Genomic DNA, 27,978 nt, shown 5'->3' with positions numbered 1-27,978 from the left:
CACTGGTTCTTAACCATGTGGGTGTTTCAAAATAAATAACAGTAGCTTGGCTTTACCCCAAACTTATTAAACCAGAATCTCAGGGATGGGGATTTGTAACTGAGCAACAGACCAAAGTCCCTTGGAGGAAGAAAGATTAAAGTAACTAGATCTAGCTGATTAGATCCCTCCCAGTCAAAGAGGCACATACTGAGTAGCAGGGAGTGTTATGAGCATTTGGAGTTTAAGCTCCCAGTAGACTCAGTAGGAAGAGAGCGCTACGATGGGCCCGGTTGCGCTCCTGGTGCTCTGTCTCTCCTGTTTGCTTCTCCTGTCGCTGTGGATACAGAGCTCTGGAAGAAGGAAACTTCCACCTGGCCCTACTCCTCTCCCAATTATTGGAAACTTACTCCAGCTAGATGTGAAGAACATCAGCAAGTCCTTAAGCAATGTAAGTATGTTTTGTGTTCTTCCAGCAGCTTGCCAGGGGTAAGGAAATTAACATCTACTTCTAAATAAAATAGAGTTATTAAAATATGTGTTAAAATAAAATCATTAAAGCAAGTACTCCTCGTAGAGTATTACTTTTGGTTTTTCACCCACAAGAATAGCGAAATAAAATACTAATGCATTTTATGAGTGAGGTACTTTAGGTCTCTCTAGGCTACAATCAAAAAATAAAGTAGCAAAAGATGGGAGAGCTGCTGCCCTGTTTAGTTTCCCCATTATTTACGGCGATTTTTAGCTGAAGATAAATGGTAAGAGAGATGTTTTTGATTAGAAATTTCATTCAAGAAGTCACTAGAAGAAGATTGGACTTTGGGTGGTGGGCACAGAATGCAATATTCAGATGACATATAGAATTGTACACCTGAAACCTATATAATTTTATTAACCAATGTCACCCAATAAATGTAATTTAAAAAGGAAGTCATCTATAATAATAAAAGATAATATGCTAATTAGACTGGACAATTGAACGACCTTCTGGACGTCCTTCCGGACTACCTTTCGGATGAAGCCGGGGCTGCGAGGGCCAAGCCCCTTGCATGAATTTTGTGCATTGGGCCTCTAGTCTATTATATAAACACCGTGTTTTGTTCAGAATAGTTAGGAAAACTGTACTTCTCAAAGGAAGCAAATTATACCTGATGTCAAGGAAAAAACTGGGATTAGGAATAGTGCGAGTGAAAGAGAGAAGTTATCAGGGCCAGCTTGCTGGTAACAGGATCCTTTGGGCACAGCAAGCAGCTCTGTGGCTGCCCGTGGCCCGGACTGCTGAAGGTGGAAGAAACTGCTTGTCCATGAGCTGCCGCATGTCCTGGCGCTGCCCCCGTGGTGCTCCCTCCTTCTGTGTTAGTAATACAGAGGATCATGAACTGGGCTGGGCATTAGGATCATCCAGGGTGAGTTTCTTTAAGCATAGGATTCCAGTACTCATCACAGGGCTACTGAATCAGAATTCTGATGGCAAGAGCTCCCCGGGTGATCCTGAAGGAGCAGGTGGGATCATTGGAGATTGACATATTGCTAAAGGATCCGAGGTTGTATAAATAGAGGCTCAAATTTCAATCTGTACATAGCAGTTAGGGGATGCAGAAAATGCACTGAAATTCTCTGACATCCATTTCCTTATAGGTAAGTGGGGCAAATGAACTGCTGATGATGCTGCTTTGAAGATTAATTGCAATACATGTACAATTTACCCAGGCTGTTGCCGGCACATAAGTGGCAGCTGTTAACAATCACCTTCATATTTATGTATTAACTTGAGAAATATTCTAGACCATGTCACAGAATCTACACTAATAAAAGACAAAGATGCTAACTGACCATTCCTTCGCTATGCCCTAAGCCACGCCCACCAGCCAATCAGAGCGACTATATGCAAATTAACCAAACCAAGATGGCTGCTGGCAGCCATGGAGCTGGAGCAAGCAGGAGGCTTGGTTGCCCCAGTGATGGAGGAAGTCAAGCTTCCCGCCTGCCCTGAGCTGGCTGTGGCCTCCGCTCATGGCAACAAAGTTTCAATTATAGAAGACAAATAATCCCAGATGCCTGCTTCCAGCCAGCCTCCACTGGGAGCTTGGGTGGCTGGGGGTTGTGGCCAGCCTGCAAACAGCCATCAGCCCTCACCCAGGCTGGCCACACCCTCATGGGGTGAGGGTCCCGCTGGGTGGCTTAGTCAGCCTGAAAATGGCCCTCTGCCCCTCACCCAGACTGGTCAGGCACCCCAGGGGGAACCCCTACCCTGAAGGGGCTGTAGCCAGCTTGCAAACAGCCATCAGCCCCTCACCCAGGCTGACCAGGCACCCCATGGGGGACCCCCACCCTGAAGGGGCTGTGGCCAGCCTGCAAACAGCCATCAGCCCCTCACCTAGGCTGGCCAGGCATTCCTATATAATAAAAGGGTAATATGCAAATTGACCCTAACAGCAGAATGACTGGGAATGACTGGTCACTATGACACACACTGACCACCAGGGAGCAGATTCTCAATGCAGGAGCTGCCCCCTGATGGTCAGTGTGCTCCCACAGGGGGAGCTCTGCTCAGCCACAAGTCAGGCTGAGGGCTGCCAGTACAGCGGTGGCGGTGGGAGCCTCTCCCGCCTCCTCAGCAGCACTAAGGATGTCCTACTGCAGCTTAGGCCTGCTCCCCGCTGGCAAGTGGACATCCCCCAAAGGCTCCCGGGCTGCCAGAGGAATGTCTAACTGCCAGCTTAGGCCCAATCCTCAGGGAGCGAGCCTAAGCCAGCAGGTGGTCATCCCCCGAGGGGTCCCAGACTGAGAGAGGGTACACCCCGGGCTGAGGGATCCCCCCCCCGAGTGCACAAATTTTTGTGCACCAGGCCTCTAGTAAAAACATAAGACAGGATGATAATATCATTCTGAATCAGGCACAGTATATTGTCAAATAGTGACTTCTTTGACTAACATTTGAATCTCCTTTCCACTTCCCAGCTCTCAAAAGTCTACGGCCCGGTGTTCACTGTGTACTTTGGCATGAAGCCCACGGTGGTGCTGCATGGATATGAGGCCGTGAAGGAAGCTCTGATCGACAAGGGCGAGGAGTTTTCTGGAAGAGGCAGTTTCCCAGTGGCTGAGAAAGCTAACCAAGGGTTTGGTAGGTGTGCGTGTGGAATAGGGATGGGGAGGATGGAAAATAGGAATTTGAAGATCTCTTCAGAAAGCTTGGCCCCTCGGTGTGGATGCCAAGGGTCAGCTCCCTCCTCCTTGTCTGGGATCTCCCTACCAGTTTCTGTTTTCCTCCTTATAGGAATCATTTTCAGCAATGGAAAGAGATGGAAGGAGATCCGGCGCTTCTCCCTCATGACCCTGCGGAATCTGGGCATGGGGAAGAGGAACATTGAGGACCGTGTTCAAGAGGAAGCCTGCTGCCTAGTGGAGGAGTTGAGGAAAACCAATGGTGGGTGATTCTATGCACTGTAACTCTGACCTTAACATTTCAGGGCAGTCAACTCCTTCATATGGGTGTGGTGTCAGCCTCCCGTGGAGGAGTGAGGGTCTGAAGCAGAGCGCCAGGGAGGTTTTGTGTGTCCGTGCTCACTGTGCATGCACATCCTTGATTGTGCATAGTGTGGATACAAAGGGTCGTTCGTTCCTACTTTCTCTAAACTTTAACTATTTTCACATCTGAAATCACAAAGAATAGTTTTGAGTCATGTTTTGACAAAGTCAGGGAACAATGTTTTTGCTATAGCATAAATGTGGGTTATTTATTCCAGAGCACTTCACCAGGTGATACTTGTCAGGTGGATGTGGTGGGAATGACCTCATCACACTCTTATGGAGCATGTAACAAGTAGCATGTGCTTGCATTTCATTGGCCTAGATGTGCATGGTCAGTCTCACAGACATCTCTAAGAGTGCCTTTTAGGGCCCAGTCCCATAGTTCGAGCCAGTAATGATGCCATCTATGGTATTAATCACTGAGGCATGTCTTTGTACAATTCCCATCACTTATGATTTCTCTGTAGAGACAGCACTGTTTTAAACATATTGGCATTACTTACTTTTTGTTACTCACTGTATTGATTTATGTATTTTAAATACATACTACATTAAAATTCTTGAAATTCAAAAAAATGCCAAGTTATAAAATGTTTTATTTAACTAGATTTAAACCATTATCAAGTACAACTTATCCTGTCTTCTCTAAGTAGAATTTGGCTCTGTTTTCAGTTGCTAAACTTTGCCCCAACTCTGTGGGACTTTGGTGAAAAGTATGTGGCAATTATCTGCCTTCCACAGCTGGTGTAATAATCTGAAAAGTGCTTTGTCAAAATGACACTGATTTTTGGCTTGGTTTACAAATTACCCTGTTTTATTTATTTATTTATTTATTAAAAAACTCTTGTAGACATTTTATTTTTTTAAACATATTTTATTGATTTTTTAGAGAGAGGAAAGGAGAGAGACAGAGAGTTAGAAACATCGATCAGCTGCCTCCTGCACATCTCCTACTGGGGATGTGCCCGCAACCCAGGTACATGCCCTTGACCGGAATCGAACCTGGGACCTTTCAGTCCGCAGGCCGATGCTCTATCCACTGAGCCAAACCGGTTTTGGCTATTTATTTTTTTAAAAAAGATATTTTTAATTGATTTTAGAGAGGAAGGGAAAGAGAGAGAGATAGAAGCATCCTATCTAATAAAGGAGAAATATGGTAATTAGCCATACCTCCACTACTCTTCCCATTGACTAATCAGGGCGATATGCAAATTAACTGCCAGTCAAGATGGTGGCCGGCAGCTAACAGGAGGCTTGCTTGCTTCAGTGACGGAGGACTCCAACGTTCCCCGTCTGCGCTGCCGGCCTCTGAGCTTGCAGTTTGAAACATTGTTACAAATATAGAAGCTAAACAAAACCCCAGTAACCTGTTTTCAGTCAGCCGGGATCTCAGAGCTGGATTCGCAACAAAGTTTCGAATGCAGAAGGTAAACAAAGGCCATAAAGCTGCTTTCAGCAGCTGAGCCTCAGAGAGAAAGCCGGCTCTCAGCTCCAGTGACAGGCATAGAAGGTAAATAAATGCCAGAATAAAAAAAAAAGAAAAAAAGGAGAGGTTTGGAGCTTCAGTCGCCCGCCAGCCTGAAAACAGCCCTCAGCCCCTCACCCAGACTGGCCAGGCACCCCAGTAGGGACCCCCACCCTGAAGCAACAAGATGGCGGCTAATTTGCATACTGAAGGCAGGCGGCAGCAGGCAAGGCTGTCTGCGGTCCCGGGACCCGGATCTGTAACCCTGCCAGGCGGGGGGCAGCGCTTGAGGCTGTCCGCTTTCCCGGGACCCAGATCCATGACCCTGCCGGGCAGGGGGCAGTGCTTGAGGCTGTCTGCGTTCTGGGCCTACTCTCTATCCACTGAGCCAAATCAGATAGGGCCTTGGAATGTTTAACAGAACCTGGTCTAGAAGTCCCTAACTAGATATTTCCTTTTATTCTATGCCCTACTATTTCCTCCCCACATTAGACAAAAATTTAGAGTATAAAGCAGCGGTCACCAACCTTTCGTACCTCACGGACCACCAGTGGTCCATGGACCATCAGTTGGTGACCGCTGGTATAAAGCACATAACATGAGATCTACCCTCTTAGCAATTAAGCATACATTACAGTATCAGGCAGCTAACTCCTCAGTAGGACTCAAGCTCCACAGGGTGGGGTGACAGGTAATCCAGAGGGTGGGGCTATTGCTTTCCTCCAGGGGAGTGTGCCACCCAAGAAAGATGGCATCTGTGTTATTAGAGAATGACTCAGCACAGGGTTCCTGGTGGCTCTCTCCCCAGAGCCACAAACCCAGGCTCTCCTCATAGAACTATAGTCCATGCCACCCTCCCTTCCTCTGCCAGAGCCCATGGTTAGTGGTTATGAATGAGATTTTGTGTATTGGCCCTTTAAGAGGGCACCTGTGTCTCTAGCAGACTTCCATCTCCCCCTGGTGGACAGAATCCCTGCTAATGTTTACAGCCAGACATTACATGGGAGCCTCTTCCCGGCTCTTGTGCTCTGGGCTGGGTAGCTTGGCTTGGAGTTGAGACCCCACCCTTCCCAGGGGGAACCATTGCAGCTGAGATCTCTCTCCAGAATCTCAGCTACCAGCCCTTTTCATGTCTCCACTCCCCCTACCAGTCTCAATGTGGCTTCTTCTGTAAATCCTTGGTTATAAGACGTCTCTTCAGCTAGTCTTCAGTTGGTTATTCAGGCAAATTGCTCTATATTTTAGTTGTAATTCCAGTTTGGTCCTGGGTGGAGGTGAGTGTACCATCTACCTACTCTGCCACCATCTTGGATCCTCCAGGAGGGAAAAATTTTTTAAAAATATGTTTTTATTGATTTTAGAGAGAGAAGACAGGGAGAGAGAGAGATAGAAACATTGATGAGAGGGAATCATTGATCAGCTGCCTCCTGCACGCTCCCTACTGGGGATTGAGCCCACAACCTTGGCACGTGCCCTGACTGGGAATCAAACCAGTGACCTCTTGATGCATGGGACAATGCTCAATCCACTGAGCCACACTGGCCAGGAGGGAGGGAATTTTTTTTTAAACATTGAAATAAAGATTTAAAAGAACTCCATTTTTGTTTTGCTTATGTGGGATTTATGTTTGAAATAAAAAATTCTCATTTCATTTTTATTTTAGGCAAAAAAAATCCATTTTATAATAATTGTTCACTTGTATTAGCTTTTCTTGTCATACAACAAGGATGGTTGCTGCTTCTTTACACTTATTCTTTCAAATACATGAATTCACCCACAATCTTCTTCTCTATAGCTCCCCCTCTGTTGCTTCTACACATGATTCTTTAAATTATTCATCACACATAAAATATCATTGAGGTCCCTATTCTTTCTCTATACCAGCACTTAATTTTCTACAGGCTTTGCAGACAAATGATATTCAGCACTAACTTTAATTATGACATATATAAAAATGGCCTCTTTAAATGTTTTTTCCCTTTATTTTTCTTCCAAATTAACAGGCACCTTGGGTGAAAAGTAAAGACAATTTGTACTTGAGTACAAATAAAGACAAGGGGTATAAATTGAGTTGTTGTTTTTTTTCCAGAAAACCGTTATTTAACTAGCTAGATGAAATAATATACTCAGGTTAAGGTAAAAGTAATGCATTGATTTTATGCATGTTGAATATTTTGCTGTTAGGAAATTTGTAGGTAAGATATTGCTTTAAAGTTTCTAAAATTACCTTTACCTGTTATTTCATAATCAAAGTGTTTCATATGTATATTCTAATGGTGTTTTAAAATTGTTTCTGATTCTTTAGCATCACCCTGTGACCCCACTTTTATCCTGGGCTGTGCTCCCTGCAATGTGATCTGCTCCATTATCTTCCAGAAGCGTTTTGATTATAAAGATAAAGTTTTTCTAAACATAATGGAAAGGTTTAATGAAAATGTCAAGATTCTGAACTCTCCATGGATTCAGGTGAGGCCAAGATTGTTTCTTCACATCTTTATGGAATCCTTTATGCTCTTTTCTCCAAGAAGTCCACATCTTTGTGTGTACCAAGCCGTGAAGTGAATGGGTGAATGCCACAGTCCTTCCCAGAGCTTAGCATCATGAAGTGCTCATCTGGGAAATTGGGCCAAGCCCTTTACTGATAGACCAGAAAAGAAATGCCCAGAATACAGATCTGGAATTCAACCCCATTGACCCTGCCCAGGATATTCCTGCTAAATTCCAAAGCCCAATTTCCCACAAAGTACTTTGATAACTTCCCAAAATCATGCCTATAGTACTAAATGGACTTCTGGGTTCCTCTTGAAAGGATTCCATTACCCACAGGTCTTGTCATCTAGTCAACACTTGGTGACTTCTTCAGTACATTAGTTGACAGAAATATATGTATTTGGGGAGGAAGAGAATACCTCCTTCAAGAAGGGAGACTATTTGGGACCACAGATGCCGCTAAGGAACACTATTTGATGCTTTCGTTGGCATCCTAACTGACAAGGTAATTGTTTGGGGGATGACAAAATGATTGGGTACATGGTGTACGAACCATACACAAACATCACAAAGTTTACCCTGTGCGAGTTGACATGTTCTGCACTCTGCCTAAAAGATAATGATGTGTTCTTAAAGAAGTCACTTAACTGCCCTGTGCACAGTTACTTCATATATAAAAAAGTTGAGTTGTGTTTCATGGTTATCACCAGGACCCTCCCAGTTCTAAGATACTGATTCATCTGAGGCTACTAGGCAGAACTAGAAATAGCAAGGTTACGTTTTGTGCGCTGTATCAGGTTGCTCAAACTCCTTCCCCCTCTGTTGTCATCTAAAAAATGTGAATCATAGTATTTCATGCCATCCCATATTTCAAGATTTCAGGGAAGAATTGATGTAAAAAATGAGAAAACTGATATGTGCCTGTTTTTATACTATAAGCATGATGTATGCATAGAGAAGTGATTACCATCTTTGCTCCTCTGGTCAGAACTTTCTCCCTCAAATACACCTATCAGTGTAGAAAGTTACATATTTGTAAAATAGAAATCCCCCTCAAAACAAAGACCATATTTTATTAATATTTACAGTACAGTTTCTGACTAGGGCTTAGCATATGGTATATGTTTTCATCAAGTGTTTTTTATCAGATAAACTATCCTTTTCTCTTCTAGATCTACAACAATTGCCCTACTCTACTGGACTATTTCCCAGGGAGTCAAAACAAAATATTTAAAAATGTTGATTTTATAAAAAGTTATGTTATAGAGAAAACAAAGGAACATCAAGCATCCCTGGACATTCACAATCCTCGGGACTTTATTGATTATTTCCTGATCAAAATGGAGCAGGTAAAGTGTTAACAAGCACTCAGTTATTTGATTGCTTGTGCATCTTGTGGTTCACTGAATATTTTTGTATTTACCAGAGATATTTCAATGATCAGGCAAGTAATTCTGACAAGCATCTTAAGGAAATATAGTGTGCATGAATCTACACCAAGCAATATGGAAGATATTCTATTAGGTTGTTAAATGAACAGTGAATTGTTAAATAAGTGGACTACATTAATCCTGCTTTTTAGGTACTAATAATTTACCTAAGGAGAGACAGAATGATGCCTGAGGTGAAAACAGAAACAATTACAAACAAATTATAAAATACAGAATAGCATGTCATGATGTGAACATGGACATGACCTTGCCCACAGTGTATAAGAGAATGGAAAAGCATGGCTTTACCTTGCTGGGCTTCCTGCACATCCAGTGGTTAGAAATAAATCTTAATACATTTATAGTGAAGGACAGGGGAGAGGATTTCAGAAGGGTGAGTGGTGTATATAGAGGTGTAGAGGTTGTGGTGAGAAATAGGTGGATGGAAGAGACAAGCCTTAACTGAATGTAAAATAAATGAATTGGCATAGGAATGGAGTTGTAAGTTGGTGCCGGTAGGCATGAATCCTGAACCATTTGTTGAAAAGACTATTTTTTGCACATGAATTGCCTTGGCACCCGCATCCAAAATCAATTGACTGGATTAAAAATGGCGGTGGAGTAAGTGGATGCTACACAGACACACTCCCAGGACCAAACTGGAATTGCAACTAAAATACAAAAAAAAAAGAAAAATCCTGAATAATCAATGGGAGACTAGCTGGAGAGAACGCTGATAACCAACGACATAAAGTGGAGACTACCTAGAGACTGGTAGGAAGGATCTGAAACCAAGATTACTATGTCCAGCAAGGCTATCATTCAAAATAGATGGTCAAATAAAGAGCTTCCCGCACCAAAAAAAGGCTAAAGAAATACAGAAATATAATGGCAATAAATAATAACAATAAATGTAAATAGATTAAATACTCCAATCAAAACTCATAGGGTAGCTGAATGGATACAAAAACATGACCCAACTATATGTTATCTACAAGAGACCCACCTCAGAACAAAAGACACACACATAATGAGAATGAAGGGATGGAAAAAAATTTTCCATGCAAACGGAAAAGAAAAAAACGCTGGAGTAGCAATACTCATATCCAACAAAATAGACTTTATTTTATTTTATTTTTTTAATTAAATCTTTATTGTTCAGATTATTACATTAGTTACTCTTTTTTCCCATCATAACTCCCCTCCACCCAGTTCCAACCCCACCCTCTGCCCTCACTCCCCACCCACTGTCCTCATCCATAGGTGCATGATTGTTATCTAATCTCTTCACTCACCCCCACACCTCTTTCTCCCCCCCCCCAAGAATAGTCAGTCCATTCCCTTTCTATGTCCCTGATTCTAATACAATCACCAGTTCATCAGATTATTTATTCACTTGATTTTTGTATTCACTTGTTGATAGATGTGTATTTGTTGTTCATAATTTGTATCTTTACCTTTTTCTTCTTCTTCCTCTTCTTAAAGGATACCTTTCAGCATTTCATATAATACTGATTTGATGGTGATGAACTCCTTTAGCTTTTTCTTATCTGTGAAGCTCTTTATCTGGCCTTCACTTCTGAATGATAGCTTTGCTGGATAAAGTAGTCTTGGTTGTAGGTTCTTGGTATTCATCACTTTGAATATTTCTTGCCATTCCCTTCTGGCCTGCAAAGTTTCTGTTGAGAAATCAGCTGACAGTCGTATGGGTACTCCCTTGTAGGTAACTGTTTTTCTTTCTCTTGCTGCTTTTAGGATTCTCTCTTTGTCTTTTGCTCTTGGCATTTTAATTATGATGTGTCTTGGTGTGGTCCTCTTTGGATTCCTTTTGTTTGGGGTTCTCTGCGCTTCCTGGACTTGGAAGTCTATTCCTTTCACCAGGTAGGGGAAGTTTTCTGTCATTATTTCTTCAAATAGGTTTTCAATATCTTGCTCTCTCTCATCTTCTGGCACCCCTATAATTCGGATGTTGGTACGCTTGAAGCTGTCCCAGAGGCTCCTTACACTATCTTCATATTTTCGGATTCTTTTTTCATTTTGCTTTTCCGGTTGGGTGTTTTTTGCTTCTTCGTATTTCAAATCTTTGACTTGATCCTTGCGACCTGGTCTGCTGTTGGGAGTCTGTATAATATTCTTTATTTCACTCAGTGTATGCTTAATTTCTAGTTGGTCCTTTATCACAACATCGAGGGTCTCATTAGATTTCTTGAGGATCTCACTACATTTATCGGCGGTCTTACCAGTCTTTTCGAGGATCTCAGTACATTTATCGGTGGTCTCACCAGTCTTTTCGAGGGCCTTACTCAATTTATCAGCGGCTTCTAAACAGTTCTTTAAAGACCTTAAAAGTGTGGTTTTGAACTCTATATCCAACAGTTTGCTTTCCTCCAATTCTGTCGTTTGTGTCCTGTTTCTTTGTCTCGGCATTTTTTATGCTTCGCTGTGTCGATAGAGTGCCTTTCTGTGCTAAGTGTCCCAATTACCTGAGGTAGACACTCTTGGTGCACCCCCTTGTGGGCTTTGTGCACAGTCTTGTTGTGGTTAAGCCTTGATTATTGTAGTTATCACTGTGAGGAATTGACCTCCAGGCCAATTGGCTGTGAGAATCAGCTGTGTCTGCGGTGGGAGAACTTCTGTGCTGGAGACACCCCTCTGGGGATAGACTTGCTTCGATGGGGCTTTGGTGCTCACTGAGTCTGCCCCCTGAGTGTGTCTTTTATGGTTCCACGGAGCTGCAAGCTGCATGGTCCCACTCTGACCTCTGGGCTTCCTGGCTCCTGGATCTCTAGGGAGGTGCTAATCTAGCCTTTGCCTGAGGCTATCCAGCAAAAGCCTCCCTGCAGGGCTTGGGCGGGGCGGGTCCCATGGGATCAACAGGGCAGGGTTAGCAATTATGGCTGCTCTCAGTCTTGCCCTCAGAGGCTCTGCTTCTCAGTGCCCCAGTAGTCACTGCAAGCCCCACGGAGAGAAAGCTGCCCTAGGGTTCTGAGCGATGCTAGACAGTCCCGCTTCTCCCGTATGAGTGTGGGTCCTTAGAGAATCGCCCGGAACTGGAGCTCAGAGCCTGAGACTCCCTCCCGATTGAAAACGACAACCGCGCCCTCAGCCTCCAGCCCGCTCCGCATGCACTCCGAACCTTAGTATTTTACTTCAGCACTGCGCCTCCTCTGAGCCTCGGTATGCTTTTCTCTTTCCTCCTAGTTGTAGAACTTCCACTCAGCCAGCTTTCCTGTGGTTCTGGATGATGTCTGTTCCTTCTTTTAGTTGTATTTTTGAAGTGGTTGTTCGAGGCAGCAAACTCCCGTGTTTACCTATGCCGCCATCTTGGTTTCTCCTCCAAAATAGACTTTAAAATGAAGGCCATCACAAGAGACAACAAAGGTCACTACATAATATTAAAGGGATTGACCCAAAAATAGGCTATAACCCTGGTAAACATATATGCACCCAATATAGGAGCCCCTAAATATATTTTTTTAAAAAACTTCTAGAGGACTTTAACGGAGAGATTGACAACAATACAGTCATAGTAGGGGACTTTAACACCCCACTGACTTCACTGGATAGATCTTCCAGACAGAAACTTAACAAGGAAACAGTGACTACAAAGGACACACTGGATCAGATGGATTTAATTGACATTTATAGAACATTTCACTCCAAAGCTGCAGAATATACATTCTTCTTAAGTGCACATGGATCATTCACAAAGATAGACAACATGTTAGGACACAGAACAAGTCTTTACAAGTTCAAGAAGATTGAAATCATATCAAGGATCTTCTCAGATCACAGTGGAATGAAATTAGAAATCAACTAATGTAAAAACACCCCAAAACATTCAAACACATGGAGGCTAAATAGCATGTTACTAAACAATGAATGGGTTACCAAGGAGATCAAAAAAGAAATTAAAAACTTACTGGAAAGGAATGAAAATGAACTCACATTTCTGGAACACAGCAAAAGCAGTCCTGAGAGGGAAGTTCATAGCATTATAGGCCTACCTCAAAAGACAAGAAAAATTAACAATAAACTAACTCCACAACTTAAAGAACTAGAAAGAGAACAACAAGACAAGCCCAGAGTAAGTAGAAGAAAGGAAATAATAAAGATTAGAGCAGAAATAAATGACATAGAGATTAAAAAACAATACAAAAAAATCAATGAAACCAAGAGCTGGTTCTTTGAAAGGATAAACAAGATTGATGAACCATTAGCCAGACTCAACAAGAAACAAAGAGAGAGGACCCAAATAAACAAAATCAGAAATGAAAGCAGAGAAATAACAACTGACACCACAGAAATACAAAGGATTGTAAGAAAATACTATGAACAACTATATGCCAACAAGCTGGACAATGTGGACGAAATGAACAAATTCCTAGAAAAATACAATCTCCCAAAATTGAATCAGGAAAAATCAGAAAACCTGAATAGGCCAATAACAACTGATGAAATAGAAGCAGTAATCAAAAAACTCGCACCAAACAAAAGCCCATGTCTAGACGGCTTCACAGGGAAGTTTTACCAAACATTCAAAACACTATCACCTATACTTCTCAAACTATTCCAAAAAATCTAAGAGGAAGGAACACTTCCAATCTCTGTTTATGAGGCCAGCATTATCCTAATTCCAAAACCAGGTAAAGACATTACAAAGAAAAGAATTACAAGCCAATACCCCTGATGAATATAGATGCTAAAATCCTCAACAAAATATTAGCAAATTGGTTCCAGCAATGTATTAAAAAGATCATACACCATGATCAAGTGGGATTCATTCCAGGGATACAAGGCTGGTATAATAGTTGCTAATCAATAAATGTGATACATCACATAAACAAATTGAAAGATAAAAATTCCATGATCATATCAATAGATGCAGAAAAAGCATTCGACAAAATCCAACACCCATCCTATATAATAAAAGGCTAATATGCAAATTGACTGAATGGCAGAATGACTGGTCGCTATGATGGGCACTAATAACCAGGGGACAGACGCTCAACGCAGGAGCTGCCCTCTGGCGGTCAGTGCATTGCTATAGCGGGAATGCCACTCAGCCAGAAGCCAGGCTCATGGTGGCGAACGAGAGGGTGCAGGTCGGGCTGAAGGTCCTCCTCTCACCCCCGCCCCGAGTGCATGAATTTCGTGCACCGGGCCTCTAGTTTTTGATAAAAACTCTCAGCAAAGTGGGAATAGAGGGAGCATATCTCAACAGGATAGAGGCCATATATAACAAACCTACCGCAAACATCATACACAACGGGCAAAAACTAAAAGCATTTCCCTTAAGAACAGAAATAAGACAGGGATGTCCACTTTCACCCCTCTTGTTCAACATAGTACTGGAAATCCTAGCCACAGTGATCAGACAAGAAGAAATAAAAGACATCCAAATGGGAAAGAAGGAAGTAAAACTCTCATTATTTGCAGGTGACATGATATTGTACATAGAAAACCCTAAAGACTCCACCAAAAAAACTACTAGATTTAATAAATGAATTTGACAGCTCTGCAGCATAATTTAAGCCATGGAGGAGCTGTAGTTGTCACAATCTACAAGATGGGCTTTTCGAAGCTGCCAGAACTGAACAAATTGAGGCTGCTCTAATCAGCACCGAAGTTGAAGATTTAAGGCAAAGCTTGCCATTAAGAAAATTGAAAAGAAGCTTGAAGAAGAAGGGTAACAGTTTGTGAAGAAAATCAGTGGTATTTTGGCCTTTAAGGTGAAGGATGGCCCTGGGGGTAAAGAAGCCACCTGGGTGGTAGATGTGAAGAATGGCAAAGGATCAGTGCTTCCCAACTCAGATAAAGAGGCTGACTGCACAGTTATAATGGCTGACTCAGACTTGATGGCTTTGATGATGGGTAAAATGAATCCTCAGGTAAATTGAAAATCACTGGCAACATGGGTCTGGCTATGAAGTTACAAAATCTTCAGCTCCAGCCTGGTAAAGCTAAGCTGTGAAGAACTTCCTGTGCCTTCCTTTGAAAATCAAGATGAGATTTACAAATATATATCCATATATTTCACTGTCAGAACTTAGACTGAAACCATGCATTGGCAACTAGCATGAGATTTGTTTTTAAGTGGGTGTGACCAATCCTGTTTTCCCTAAGCTCTGGGTGAATAGAGCCTGATGGTGTACTATTGCTTTGCTGAATTGCATACAACTGTGTGTTAAAACGTTCATATGATAATTGTGGTTTTGGGTAAAATTGAGTTCCAGAATAAAATTAGGAACAGCAAAATCCAAAAACTATGTAAACAAAAGCTCTCATTTTGCTTATGAAGTATATTTGAGGATTATTCTGCTGAAGATTCAATTTAGTTTTACTTGGGGTAACTAAGGGAGAAACAAAATACCAGAAGCTGGCCAGAAATCACTGTTGTGCACTTAATGACCTTAATCTGTTTTCCATTAATAGTTTTTAAAATTCTGGGCTGGAATTAAAACAATTAAAAATTTTTGCATTTTGTGCCATCAGAATGGCATTTTCTTCCCAAATCTAAATAAAAGAAATATCAGAACTTGGGGGGAAATTTTGTAGCTGAACACAGGCCCATTTTTTAAAATAAAAATATCTTTAGTTTCCTTCTTAAAAAATCAGTGGTAAATTATTTTAATAATAAAATTTGCTTTGATATGCACACTTTAAAAATTATCTCATATTAATTTAAGTTTATAAAGTTCAATCCTGTTATAATTTTTCTTTTCATATGTTTAGTTTAATAATTATTTACATTTATCTTTCTTCTTAGTTTTTCTAGGCTAATGTTATTTCTTATAACTCAGTAAGATATGGGGTAAAATAATGGAAGAATATTTAATAGAAAATTAAAATTGCTCTTCCTGAAAAAAAATAAAATAAATGAATTTGGCAATATGGCAGGATACAAAATCAACACCTAAAAATCAATGGCCTTTTTATTGACCAACAACGAATTCTCAGAAACAGAAACTAAACAAATAATCCCATTTACCATTGCAACAAAGAAATTAAGATACTTAGGAATAAACTTAACCAAGGAGGCAAAGGACCTGTACTCAGAAAACTATCCATGATCTATTGATGGACATGTGTGTTGTGTCTGCCTTTGGCTCTTATGAGTAATGATGCTATAACATTTGTATACACGTTTCTTCATGGACCTGTTTTCATTTTTGTTGGGTGCATTCCTAGGAGAGGAGTTGATGGGACCTACGGTAATGTTACGTCTAACATTTGAGGAACAGCCAAGCTTTTCCATGGTGTCTGCAGCATTTACATTCCCACCAGCAGTGTATGAGCGTTCCCATTTGTTGACAGTTGCCAATACTTATTTTCTCATTTTTATAATTATTAAAGCTGTTCTAATGAATATGAAGTATCCTGTGGCTTTGATTTGCATTTCCTTGATGACCAGTGATACTGAATATATTTTCATGTGCTGTTACCTATTTCTAATCTTCGGATAAATGTCATTCAAGTCCTTTGCTTATCTTTGTTGTTGAGCTGTTTTCTAAAATTTCACCTTGCAGTTTGTATGTTGGCTTAACTTGAAAACAAATGAATTATTTTGGATTAACTGGAATTCTGGAAAATGAATTTGTCAAATAATTTCATCAAACTATTCCTAGGAAAAGCACAATCCGCACGGGGAGTTCACTATTGACAACTTGACAATCACCGTGTCTGATTTCTTTGGAGCTGGGACAGAGACGACGAGTACCACGCTGAGATATGCTCTCCTGCTCCTGCTCAAGCACCCGGAGGTCTCAGGTACGCCCAGCATGGGGGGAGGGCTGAATTTCAGAAAAGACGTTGGAAAGACACGGCAAGGACATTCCATCTTGTTTCTCTTAGAGAAATGTCATTATTAAAATGCCTTCTGACCTGCTTCATTTTTCCAAGTTTAAAGAAGGGATAATAATGGGACATCTTTCTAAAATACAGGCTGATGTCTGAGAGGAGTGAAGACGCTGTGGGCAGTGGCCAAAGCAATACAGTGCGGTCTGGATTTCCTGGGAGGTTATGTGTGGCAGGCACACACCAGCTTGGAGTGGCCTGGGACTGCACAGTGGTTTTATTATGAAAAGGCTACTCACTTTAAACAGTGGGTATATTCCTCAGAGATCTGGCCTCATTCTGAGAATGCAGGTTTCTAATGGAAACTCTTCTTACTGAAGCATAAGTGAAAATCCTAAGGAATTACTTAGTGAGGCTGCCTGAGATCATTTCCAGTCTAGAAAGTGTCCCAAAAATTGAGATTCACAAGCATTGTGGTCCTATTCAGGCTTAAGATATTGCATAAAGGAATTCTGTTATTTCAGAAGTCTGTTTCCAGAAAGGAGTTGGTTGCCAAAACAAGATCTTTTCCAAGCACTTTATATTAGAAATATACCTTTTTTAAAAAACCCTCACCCGAGGATATTTTTCCATTGATTTTTAGAGAGAGTGGAAGCGAGAGGAAAAGACAGAGAGAAATATCGATGTGCGAGAAATACATCAATTGGTTGCCTCCTGCACTAGCCCTGACCAGGGTGTGGGCCAGGGAGGAGCCTGCAACCGAGGCACGTGCCCTTGATGGCAATCAAACCTGGGACCCTTCAGTCCGCAGGCCAATGCTCTTATCCACTGAGCCAAACTGGCAAGGGGAGAAATATACGTTTATAGAGTTACGGTTATGCATAGCAGTTTAGAAACATACATTATTTTTTCCTGTGTTAAAATCTCACTAAAATGGTTACAACCTATTGCAAATGAGAATTAGTCTTCTAAAGCTGGATAAGAGGTCAGGAAACAGCCAACAAATCTTCAACAAATATCTGAAATGCAGAGAGCATACAGAGGGGAGATAATGAACTCAGTAGAAAGGATGAAATTGTAACCTCAGTGTCAGAAGAGGAAGTTCCATGAGGAGGAAAAGTTCTTTGTGGTTCTTAGGATATATTCCCAGAAGTGGGGTCACTAGGTCAAAAGGCAGTTCCATTGTTAATTTTTTGAGGAACCTCCATACTGTTTTCCACAGTGGCTGCAACAGTCTGCATTCCCACTAGCAGTGCACGAGGGTTCCCTTTTCTCCACATCCTTGCTGACACTTGTTTGTTAATTTGTTGGTGATAGCCATTCTGACAGGTGTGAGCTGACACCTGGTTTTAATTTGCATCTCTCTGATGATTAGTGATGTTGAGGTTTTTTCCTGTCTATTGGTCATCTGTATGTCCTCTTTGGAGAAGTGTCTATTCAGGTCCTTTGGTGCAATAAGCCAGTCAGTGAAAGACAAATACCAAATGATCTCACTTACTAGTATATGTGGAATCTAATGAACAAAATAAACTGACGAACAAAATAGAAACAGAGGCATGGATCCATGGAACAGACTGACAGCTGACAGAGGGGAGGGGCTGGGTTAGTCTGGGTGAAAAAGGTGAAGGGATTAGCCAAAGAACACACGCGCATACCCCATGGACACAGACAACAGTGTGGCGATAGCCAGAGGGAAGTGAGGGGCTAGAGCTGGGTGGAGGCAGGCAAAGGTAAGGGGAGGATGGGGGCGGGGGCGGGGGCAGGGAGATTGGGGACATCTGCAATAGTGTCAACAATAAAAATCAAGTTTAGAAAATTTATTTGTGTCCCTACATCCCTATAAGTTTTGGTATTTATTTTTTTTATTTTTTTTATTGATTTCAGAGAGGAAGGGAGAGGGAGAGAGAGATAGAAACATCAGTGATGAGAGAGAACCATTGATTGACTGCCTCCTGCACGCCCCACACTGGGGGTTGAGCCCACAACCCAGGCATATGCCATGACTGGGAATCAAACTGTGACCGCCTGGTTCATAGGCTCAAACACTGAGCCACATTGGCTGGGTGTATAAGGTTTGGTATTTAGAAGTAGCAGTGCCAAAGAAGATAGAAGCAGAAACAGGCTGAAAAGGTAGCTCTCCCTGCCCAAGTCCCTTTGACAACTCCTTTTATCAGGTAACTGCTTTTCCCCAATACAATGAGGGAGGTTTATTTTCTAGAGAAATGACAGGGAAAGAGTGAGATGTAGGGCTGAAAAGAAACGTTAGGTAAGAATCTATTTCTAGAATTCAGAGACTCTTAGTTGCTTTCTCCATCCTACTTCCTGAAATTCAGCAGCCAGATTTTTAAAAAACTCCAGAGAGTGAACAGGTCTGGAGGAAAGCCCTCCATAGTTGCCATGCAGATAGAAAATTCTTTTGACACGTGTATCAGAGTGAATGAAATAAAAGCATCCAACCCAAGACACAGGGTCAGAACACCAGGATTAAAAAAAAAATCACAAAAACCTTCATAGAGTTGCATCATGTCATGTGTAAAGATTGGGATTCAAACACCATCAGAATTCTCAAGAGCAACTATCAAATGTGTATTAATAAGAGTATATTCTCAGACCTGTACGTTTGACAAAAACTTTACACCCCACCCCCCTTTTCCCTTTTTCATCCAAATGTCTGTTTCCACGTCAGAGGAAGTCATGGGCTCAAGAAATCAGGAGGGCTCAAAGGAGAAGGAAATTGTCAGGGAGCTTGCTAGATGCCAGGCCTCGGAAATATCCACTTCAAAATGATTAGGTGGATAAAGCAGGTGTGAGGGGAGACACCAAGCAAAAAAGAGAAATGATTGATTATCTGAGGTTTCCTAATAACGGGGAAATTGTTATTAGGAGTTAGAAGCATCTACCTCAGTATTCAGACATAATTCCAAATCGACAGTGCCCTCGGCGGTCCAGGGCCTGACTCTTGCTTCAACAGTGTTTGGACGGAACAGACCCCGGGACGCCCCTCCTTCCAGTCTCCGACCACCTTCCAGCGTCTTATCCCCTCACCACCTTCAGAGCCACCTCTGAGACCAGCCAACACACCGGGTGTTTTTCTACCTTAACTCCTTGCAGAACAACCATGAACTCCCAAACCCGTCAGAATTATTCCACCGAGGGGGAGGCTGCCGTCAACCGCCTGGCCTGCATCTGCAGGCTCCCACCTACCTCTCTCTGGGCTTCTTTTTTGAACACTACGTTGTGGCTCTCCAGGGCGCCATTTCTTCCCCGAGTTGGCCGGAGAAGCCCGAGGGCGCTGAGCGGCTCTTAAAGTTGCAAAACCATCGCGGTGGCTGCATTCTCTCCAGGACACGCTGAGCCTCCCCAAGATGAGTGGGTGAAACTCAGGGCCATGGAGCCGCCAGGGCCTTGGAGAGGAACCTGAACCAGGCCCTGTGGGAGCTGTAGGCCCTGGTTCTACCTGCGCAGTCCCTCAGCTCTGTGACTTCCGGGAGAACCACTTCCTGGGCGAGGAGGTGAAGCTCATCAAGAAGATGGGCGACACCTGGCTCCCCTCCACAAGCTGGCGGACCCTGAGGCTATGCTGGGTGAGGCTCACCCTCCAGTGCAACCAGGAACCTTTGGAGCCCAGAGGCCTTTGAGGGGCCCCCTATGCATTCCCTGATGTATGGCGTTTACCTAAGCCTCTCCCCCAAACTGCTAGCTGAAAAATCAGACAGGCCGAAAACCAGGACTACAGGCTTTATTAGAGGAGAAGGACCTGCCGGGCTGTCTCGCAAGGGGAGGACAGCAGCACGTGCAGAGGTGGGCACGCCTTTTGAGGGGCGGAATGGGAAGGGGTGGGGGCTTAGTGTACTCGGCGCACACTGATTGGTGGCTTACTGTATGGTCCATATAGGAACAAGGGCTTAGGGTATTTGGCAGGTGTGGATTGGTGGTCCAATGTATAGTCTATATAAGGTACATGGTTAGTCACTCAGGTATTTCCGGGCTGCAGGTTACATCTTACTCTGCCCACCAGTTGGGGGAAGGGAGGATCTATCATTCCAGGCTTTTGGTAATAGTAAAAAAATTGAGTGTCTGGGCAAGGTCAGGGGGCGAAGGTCTGTCTTCCATAGATACTTCCTGCTGACAGGGGGCGTAGTCAGGGAGGATCTATCACTAGCCATTCTTTTAACCACCGTGAAGCCCTCTCCCATGCATTGGACCAAATGAAACAATAAAGCTTTTTGTAGCAAGAGAGAGAGAGAGAGAGATTTTAAATGAAGATATAGAAAATTATGAATTGAATGAAAGAATCATGATTAAGTCCAAGAAAGTACCAAAAATGAAACATAATCATAGTCATCTTACCAGAGAGGATATATAGTCAGAATGATGTTGAAATGTGATCTAACTATATTTGGGGGAAAAATAATGAAGGGAATTGTGTGGGTGTCTGTGTGTATTTTGTATGAGGTGCGGATGGAGAAGTAAATTCTCACCTTCCATACCAGGAAATCAGATATTGTCTAAAAATAGGCAAGTAAGAAATAGAAGTCTTCATTTATTTATTTATTTAAAATAGACTTTTATTGATTTCAGAGAGGAAGGGAGAGGGAAAGAGATAGAAACACAAAAAACACACAAATACACAAAACATACATTATCATTTTACTTTCCAACCCACATATTATTTTGATATAAAATTATATTTGATTTCCTATTTTTCTTTGTACAAGGACTGTAATTCCTTGACCATTTCATCATTTCTGTTTATATCATGAGGTATGCTTATACAGGTATGAGTTGATGTATCTTAAGTCTAGCTAGTAGGAGAGCTGTATGTATCTACATGGCAATTATTTCTCTATGTCTGGGTGTATTTCTGGGCATATAACTGATGTTTACAATGACATCGAGACACCCTAGTGCTGCATGTATCCCTGAATTGGAATGTAAATACGGTATGCATTTTCCTGTTTTCCATCTGTCTTACTTATGTCTTACCAGCTAAAGTCCAGGAAGAGATTGACCGTGTCATTGGCAGAGAGCGGAGCCCCTGCATGCAGGACAGGAGCCACATGCCCTACACGGATGCCATGGTGCATGAGGTCCAGAGACACCTTAACTTCCTCCCCACCAACCTGCCCCATGCGGTGACCTGTGATGTTAACTTCAGAAACTACCTCATCCCCAAGGTAAGATGTGTTTCACCCACACTGACCTCAGTGGTCTTGGAGGTCCCATTTTCACAGCATGGTGTTCATCTTCTACCAACACAAGATGAGAGACGGGCAGAAGCCACACTTGTGGCAGCTTGAGGGACTCTAGTATTTCCAGTTGAGACTATCAACCTGTATAACAGGTTCTGACATCTGGCAGTGTAGGTCTTGCAAATGTGTCCTACTTCTTTAATATTGTTTGGCTAATCTTAGCTGCTTACATTTCCAAACTAATGTTAATATCAGTTTGTCAATTTGCCAAAACAATCTGCTGGGACTTTTACCAGGGTGTCATTAGATCAATTTGGAAAGTCATGACACATTGAATCTTTCAATTAATAGGTATACAATCCCAATTGGGAGGGGTTTTCTTTAATTTTCCTTTTTTTTATAAATATACTTTTATTGATTTCAGAGAAGAAGGAAGAGGGAGAGATAGAAACATCAATGATGAGAGAGAACCATTGATTGGCTGCCTCCAGCACATCCCACACTGGGGATCAAGTCCACAACAAGGGCACATGGCCTGAACGGGAATTGAACAGTGACCTCCTGGTTCATAGGTCAACACTCAACCACTGAGCCACAGCAGCCGGCCTTTAATTTTCTTAATACATTTTTTCAGTGCATGGAAATATAATTGATTGTATTGTTTTGATGACCTTATATGTAGCAGCCTTGCTAAATTTAAAATCATTGCTGGTAATTTGTCTCCAGGTTAATCTGCAGTTTCTACATACATCACCCTGCTATCTGGGTTAAATATCCTTGTTTCATCCTTTCTTTCTAATTTTCAGGAAAGTGGAGGTTTAACATCTCACTAGTGAGAATGTTTTGGTAGATATTCTTTATAGATTGGGAATTTTACCCTCTTATTTTTCATGATTTTTTGTCCTGAATGTGTATGTGATATTTTCATATCAATTTTCTGCACCTATTGGTTTGGTTGTATATTGGCTTCACTTTCCCACTCAGTGTGCCTACACAGCTGGACTTGATTTGCTACATTTTGTTCAGGACTTCTGTATTTATACTGATAAAACGTTTTTGGTCTACAATTTTTCTTCTTCAAAATTTTCTTGTCATATTTCTGATATGAAGGTAATGCTGGTCTCAAAAAAGTAGGTGCCCTAATGTAGGTTTATTTTGATTGTCTTCCCTCTTCTTGTGGCCACTTAGCCATGTCTTTGAAATGCATGGCTTATTATTTGTCCGTGTCACAGAACACTTCTCAATGATGTGAGGTTGACTTGTGCTTTATTTTGGTCCTATCTAAAGAATATTGCCAGAACAGGGTCTCAAAGGTTTACGCTTATCTATTTCTAAAACCTTATAGTTTTAGCACTTACATTTAGATCATTGATCCATTCAGGTAAATTTGTACTGATGGTGTGAAATAATGGTCACACTTCCTTTATTTCTTGTGAATATCTATTTGAGCAACACAACAGAAATATATTGCCTTTTGTACTTTTTTCATATCTTAAAGTAAATTTTTCATATATTATTTGTTTAAAAATATACAAGGGGCCCTGGCCGGGTTTCTCAGTGGGTGGAGCATGTCCCATACATCAAAAGGTTGTAGGTTCAATTCCCAATCAGGGCAATACCAAGGTAGCAGATTTGATCCCCGGTGTGAGCAAGTATGGGAGGCAACCAATTATTCACCCAACAGTTTTAATGTTAATTGATAAAACTTGACTGGATTAATAATCCTAAAATGAATTGTTGCAAAATGAGGATTTTTTTTCTAATTTTAACATTCTGTATTTGTAGGCTAGGATTAATCTGTAATTAAATCTCCCTTATATTTTTATTTATTTTATTTATTTTAAAAGTTATAGTTGGCATACAATGTTATATTAGTTTCAGGTGTATAACATAGTGATTCAGTATTTTTTGTTGTTGTTGTTAACCCTCACCCAAGGATATTTTTCCATTGATTTTTAGAGAGAGTGGAAGGGAGGGGGAGAGAGAAATATCAATGTGAAAGAGACACATTGATTTGTTGCCTCCCACACATGCCTTGACCAGGGCCAGCACTGCAACATGCTCTTGATCCAAACTGAACCCAGGACCCTTGAGTTCAAGGGCTGATGCTCTATCCACTGAGACAAACAGCTAGAGCTCAACATTTATTTTTTTGAATTTTATTTTTCAACTAGAGGCCTGGTGCACAAAATTCATGTACTGGTGGTGGTGGTGGGGGGTGTCCCTCAGCCCAGCCTGTGCCCTCTCACAGTCCGGTGCCTCTTGATCCTTACCACCCGCCTGCAGCGGAGGCAGGCGAGGCTCCTGCCACCACCACTGTGCTCGCCAACCATGAGCCTGACTTCTGGCTAAATGGTGCTCCCCCTGTGGGAGTGCACTGACCACCAGAGGGCAGCTCCTGCATTGAGCATCTGCCCCCTGGTGGTCAGTTGGTGTCATAGCGACCGGTCGTTCTGCCGTTCGGTCAATTTGCATATTAGGGTTTTATTATATAGGATTATAGTTTACATTCAATATTATTTTGTATTAGTTTCAGGTGTATAGCATAGTGGTTATACAATCATATACTTTACAAAGTGTTCCCCCCCCCCATAATTTTAGTATCCACCTGACACCATATATAGTTATTATATTATTAACTATATTCCTTATGCTGTACTTTACATCCCCGTGACTATTCAACATTTATTTATCTTATGTGCTCACCACACTAAGTCCAGTAACCATCTGTCACCATGCAAAGCTATCACACTACTATTGATTATTATATTGCTCTTCACCTTTTTTATCCATCTCTCTCCTTCTTCCCTCTGGCAACCATCAGTTTGTCCTTTGCTTCTATGTTTTTAAATCAAGACAAACAATCTACATGGCAATGATAAGACTAACAGTTGTATTTATTGTCATGACCACAGAAAAGATTACTTTTTATTAGATCAGATGTCTGTTTATAAAAGCCATATGAACAGATAACTCCAGACATTTCAAGTTCCAACTTCCGTTTTTTAAACCTTCCATTTTAAACCATAATTCACCTATGAGATGAGTGAAGGTTGAAGTCATAAAATAAAGTAGGTGGTGGGGACATACAGCAGTGTCCAAACGTGGTGATGAGCAGAATGGATTCAGAAGGCCTGCCCCGCTAGGACCCATGTACTCAGCACTTCAAATGCTATTGGAATTCACTTTAGCAACATCCCTGTCACTGGTCTTAAACTGCTCATTGTTTATTACTTGTTCTCTCTGGCTCACAATGCCACTGCCCTTCTTAGGACCTAGGATTCCTCATCTATAGATCATAAAATTGGACTAAAGGACTTGCAATCTTTCTTCCAGCTCCATAACTTCTTCTTCTTCTTCTTCTTTTCAAATTTTAACAGCCAACAGTTAGTCTTTTATATATATATATATATATGTGTGTGTGTGTGTGTGTGTGTGTGTGTGTGTGTGTGTGTATATATATATATATATATATATATATATTGATTTCAGAGAGGAAGGGAAAGGGAGAGAGAGATAGAAACATCAATGATGAGAGAGAATCATTGATTGGCTGCCTTCTGCACGCTCCCCACAGGGGATCGAGCCTGCAACCCAGGCATGTGCCCTTGACTTGAATCAAACCCAGGACCTTTCAGTCCACAGGCCCAAGCTCTATTAACTGAGCCAAACCAGATAGGGCTCCACCACGCCTTCATAACTGACTTTACCTTCTGTTTTTTCCAGGGCACAACTATTATAACAAATCTGACTTCTGTGCTGCGAGATGACAAAGAATTCCCCAACCCAGAGAAGTTTGATCCTGGCCACTTCCTGGATGAGGAAGGCAACTTCAAGAAGAGTGACTACTTCATGGCTTTCTCAGCAGGTAATACAATTTTATTTTCTTCTCTTTTTATAAAATATATTTTTTTCATTGATTTTTTTTTAAGAGAGAGAGGAAGGAAGAAGAGATGGGAACATCAATGGGAGAGAAATATCGGTGGGCTGCCTCCTGCACGCACCCTAATGAGGGTGGAACCTGCAACCCAGGCATGTGCTCTGACCAGGAATCAAACCGGCAACCTCTTGGTGCATGGGATGATGCTCAACCAACTGAGGCACACCGACTAGGCCACAAATTTATTTTCGTTGGTACTTCATGGGGCAGGATATTTTTGGGAATCAGTTGGAACTTACGTAGCCCTCACCCTGGGACTGGTAGAATTGCTCTTTGTCCATGGCCAGAAGCACCTCTCCCCAGGCCCACACACTATCTCTCCTCATGGCCCACCCTTGTTATTAGGCCAGATCACTGGGGTTTTGGAGAGTTGACTCAGTTCTTCCAAGTTCAGAAATGAAATCTGAGCTAGGTACTGAAAATACAAGAGACTTGCATGCATCCCAGCCCAAAAGAACAGTGTGGTACAATACTGGAAACTTCAGGGTGTGTAGGAGATTGATGAAGAAGTAGGTGTACGTAGAGCAGGAACAAAGGCTATGAGAATGTGAAGAATGATCATGAGACATCAGGCTACAAACAGAAAGTACAACCAATGTATTTGTGTTTCTAGGAAAAGACTGGTAGCAACCTGAAAGAGAAGTTATCAAGTGAGAACACTTAATGAAATACTTGGTATAGTGCTGATTCTCAATAAATATTTGTTGAAAGAAGTATACCTGTTAGGATAAGACAGTGGTCGGCAAACTGCTGCTCGCGAGCCACATGCGGCTCTTTGGTCCTTTGAGTGTGGCTCTTCCACAAAATACCGACTTCTGCGCATGGGCCACGAAGTTTCAATCGCACTGTACATGCGTGCCCGCACGTGGTATTTTGTGGAAGAGCCACACTCAAGGGGCCAAAGAGCCGCAGTTTTCCGACCGCTGGATAAGATGTTGGGTGGACAGGATATATGTCCACCCTTTGTCCATCTGCTTATCCAACCATTCTGCCTGCCATCCATCCATCCAACCATCCAACCAACCATTAATCAAATAATTACTGCACATTCTCTTCCTGGCATCCAGGAAGTCAGTGTTCCAGGATTATCTACTCTCTGTGTGTGTTATTTTCAGGAAAACGGATGTGTGCAGGAGAGGGCTTGGCCCGCATGGAGCTGTTTTTATTCCTGACCACCATCTTACAGAAGTTTACCTTGAAAGCTGTGGTCGATATAAAGGACCTTGATGTCACCCCAGTTATGAATGGCTTTGCTTCTGTGCCGCCTCCTTACCAGCTCTGCTTCATTCCTGTGTGAAGAAGGACAGACCTTCTGTCAGCAACTCCCACTCATCTGGGGCATCGTTCATCTCTTTCCCTCTCCATCCCCTTCCTGGGGGTCCCTTCTCTGACCTCTCCTCTCCTCATCACCTCCTTCTCTCAAGATCCAGGATTATGCAGCCTCCATGAAAGGACCATTTCCTGAGTCTCACTGGGCAATGGATCTGCTCTTCTCCATACTCTGAAACATTTGCATTGGCCACACGTATGCTAACATAATGCTGAGTGGTACTGTGTAGCCAATATGAACAGAGCAAGCTGATTACTGTGCGCCAGGACAGAGCCATTCTCCTCTGCGTGTTCTCAATAAAAAGCATCATTTGCTGAGCCCGTTCTCAGACTTCCTTCCTTTGTGCATAAGGCAGGTAAAAAAATGAAAGAAAGTAGCCCTAGCTGGTTTGGCTCAGTGGATAGAGCGTCGGCCTGCGGACTGAAGGGTCCCGGGTTCGATTTCAGGTGCAGGCTCCTCCCTGACCCAGGCCATGGTCGAGGTGTGTGCAGGAGGCAACCAATTGATGTATTTCTCTCTGTCTTTCCCTCTCTCCTCCAGTCTCTAATGGAAAAACATCCTCTGGTGAGGATTAAAAAAGAAAGTAATACAAAGAGGCATGCTGGTCCTCCTAAGGATAAGCACAGAGAAGGACAAAGGAGACACACACAGAAAAGCTCTCTTGGCTGTATGTCACTTAGAGTTACTTGAGGTTTGGATTTAAAAGAGAGAAAAATTGTGTTCAGGAGCAGTTTCATCACTGGGATCGGGATCAGTAATAGCGAGGAAGTAAATACAAAGGAAGCCACAGAAACCTAAAAATAAAAATCAGAGCAGAAATAAAA

At 42.2% G+C, this 27,978-nt stretch overlaps 1 protein-coding gene and 1 pseudogene across 1 annotated transcript; both read left to right on the top strand.

Annotated features, from left to right (window-relative positions):
* Positions 1–220: 220 nt before the first annotated feature.
* Positions 221–27,456, top strand: LOC102439973 (cytochrome P450 2C19-like). Its single transcript, XM_006090008.3, has 9 exons — positions 221–430; positions 2,941–3,103; positions 3,257–3,406; positions 7,281–7,441; positions 8,638–8,814; positions 16,524–16,665; positions 21,682–21,869; positions 25,611–25,752; positions 26,940–27,456. The coding sequence occupies exons 1-9, from the start codon at positions 263–265 to the stop codon at positions 27,119–27,121; spliced, it is 1,473 nt and encodes a 490-aa protein (XP_006090070.1). The 5' UTR covers positions 221–262; the 3' UTR covers positions 27,122–27,456.
* Positions 14,399–14,869, top strand: LOC102422680 (annotated as a pseudogene).
* Positions 27,457–27,978: the final 522 nt, after the last annotated feature.

Source organism: Myotis lucifugus, unplaced genomic scaffold, assembly GCF_000147115.1.
Source record: "Myotis lucifugus unplaced genomic scaffold, Myoluc2.0 scaffold_66, whole genome shotgun sequence".
NCBI lineage: Eukaryota > Metazoa > Chordata > Mammalia > Chiroptera > Vespertilionidae > Myotis > Myotis lucifugus.
Note: the sequence above shows the minus strand (reverse complement) of the source record. Positions and strands in the feature narration are given on the sequence as shown.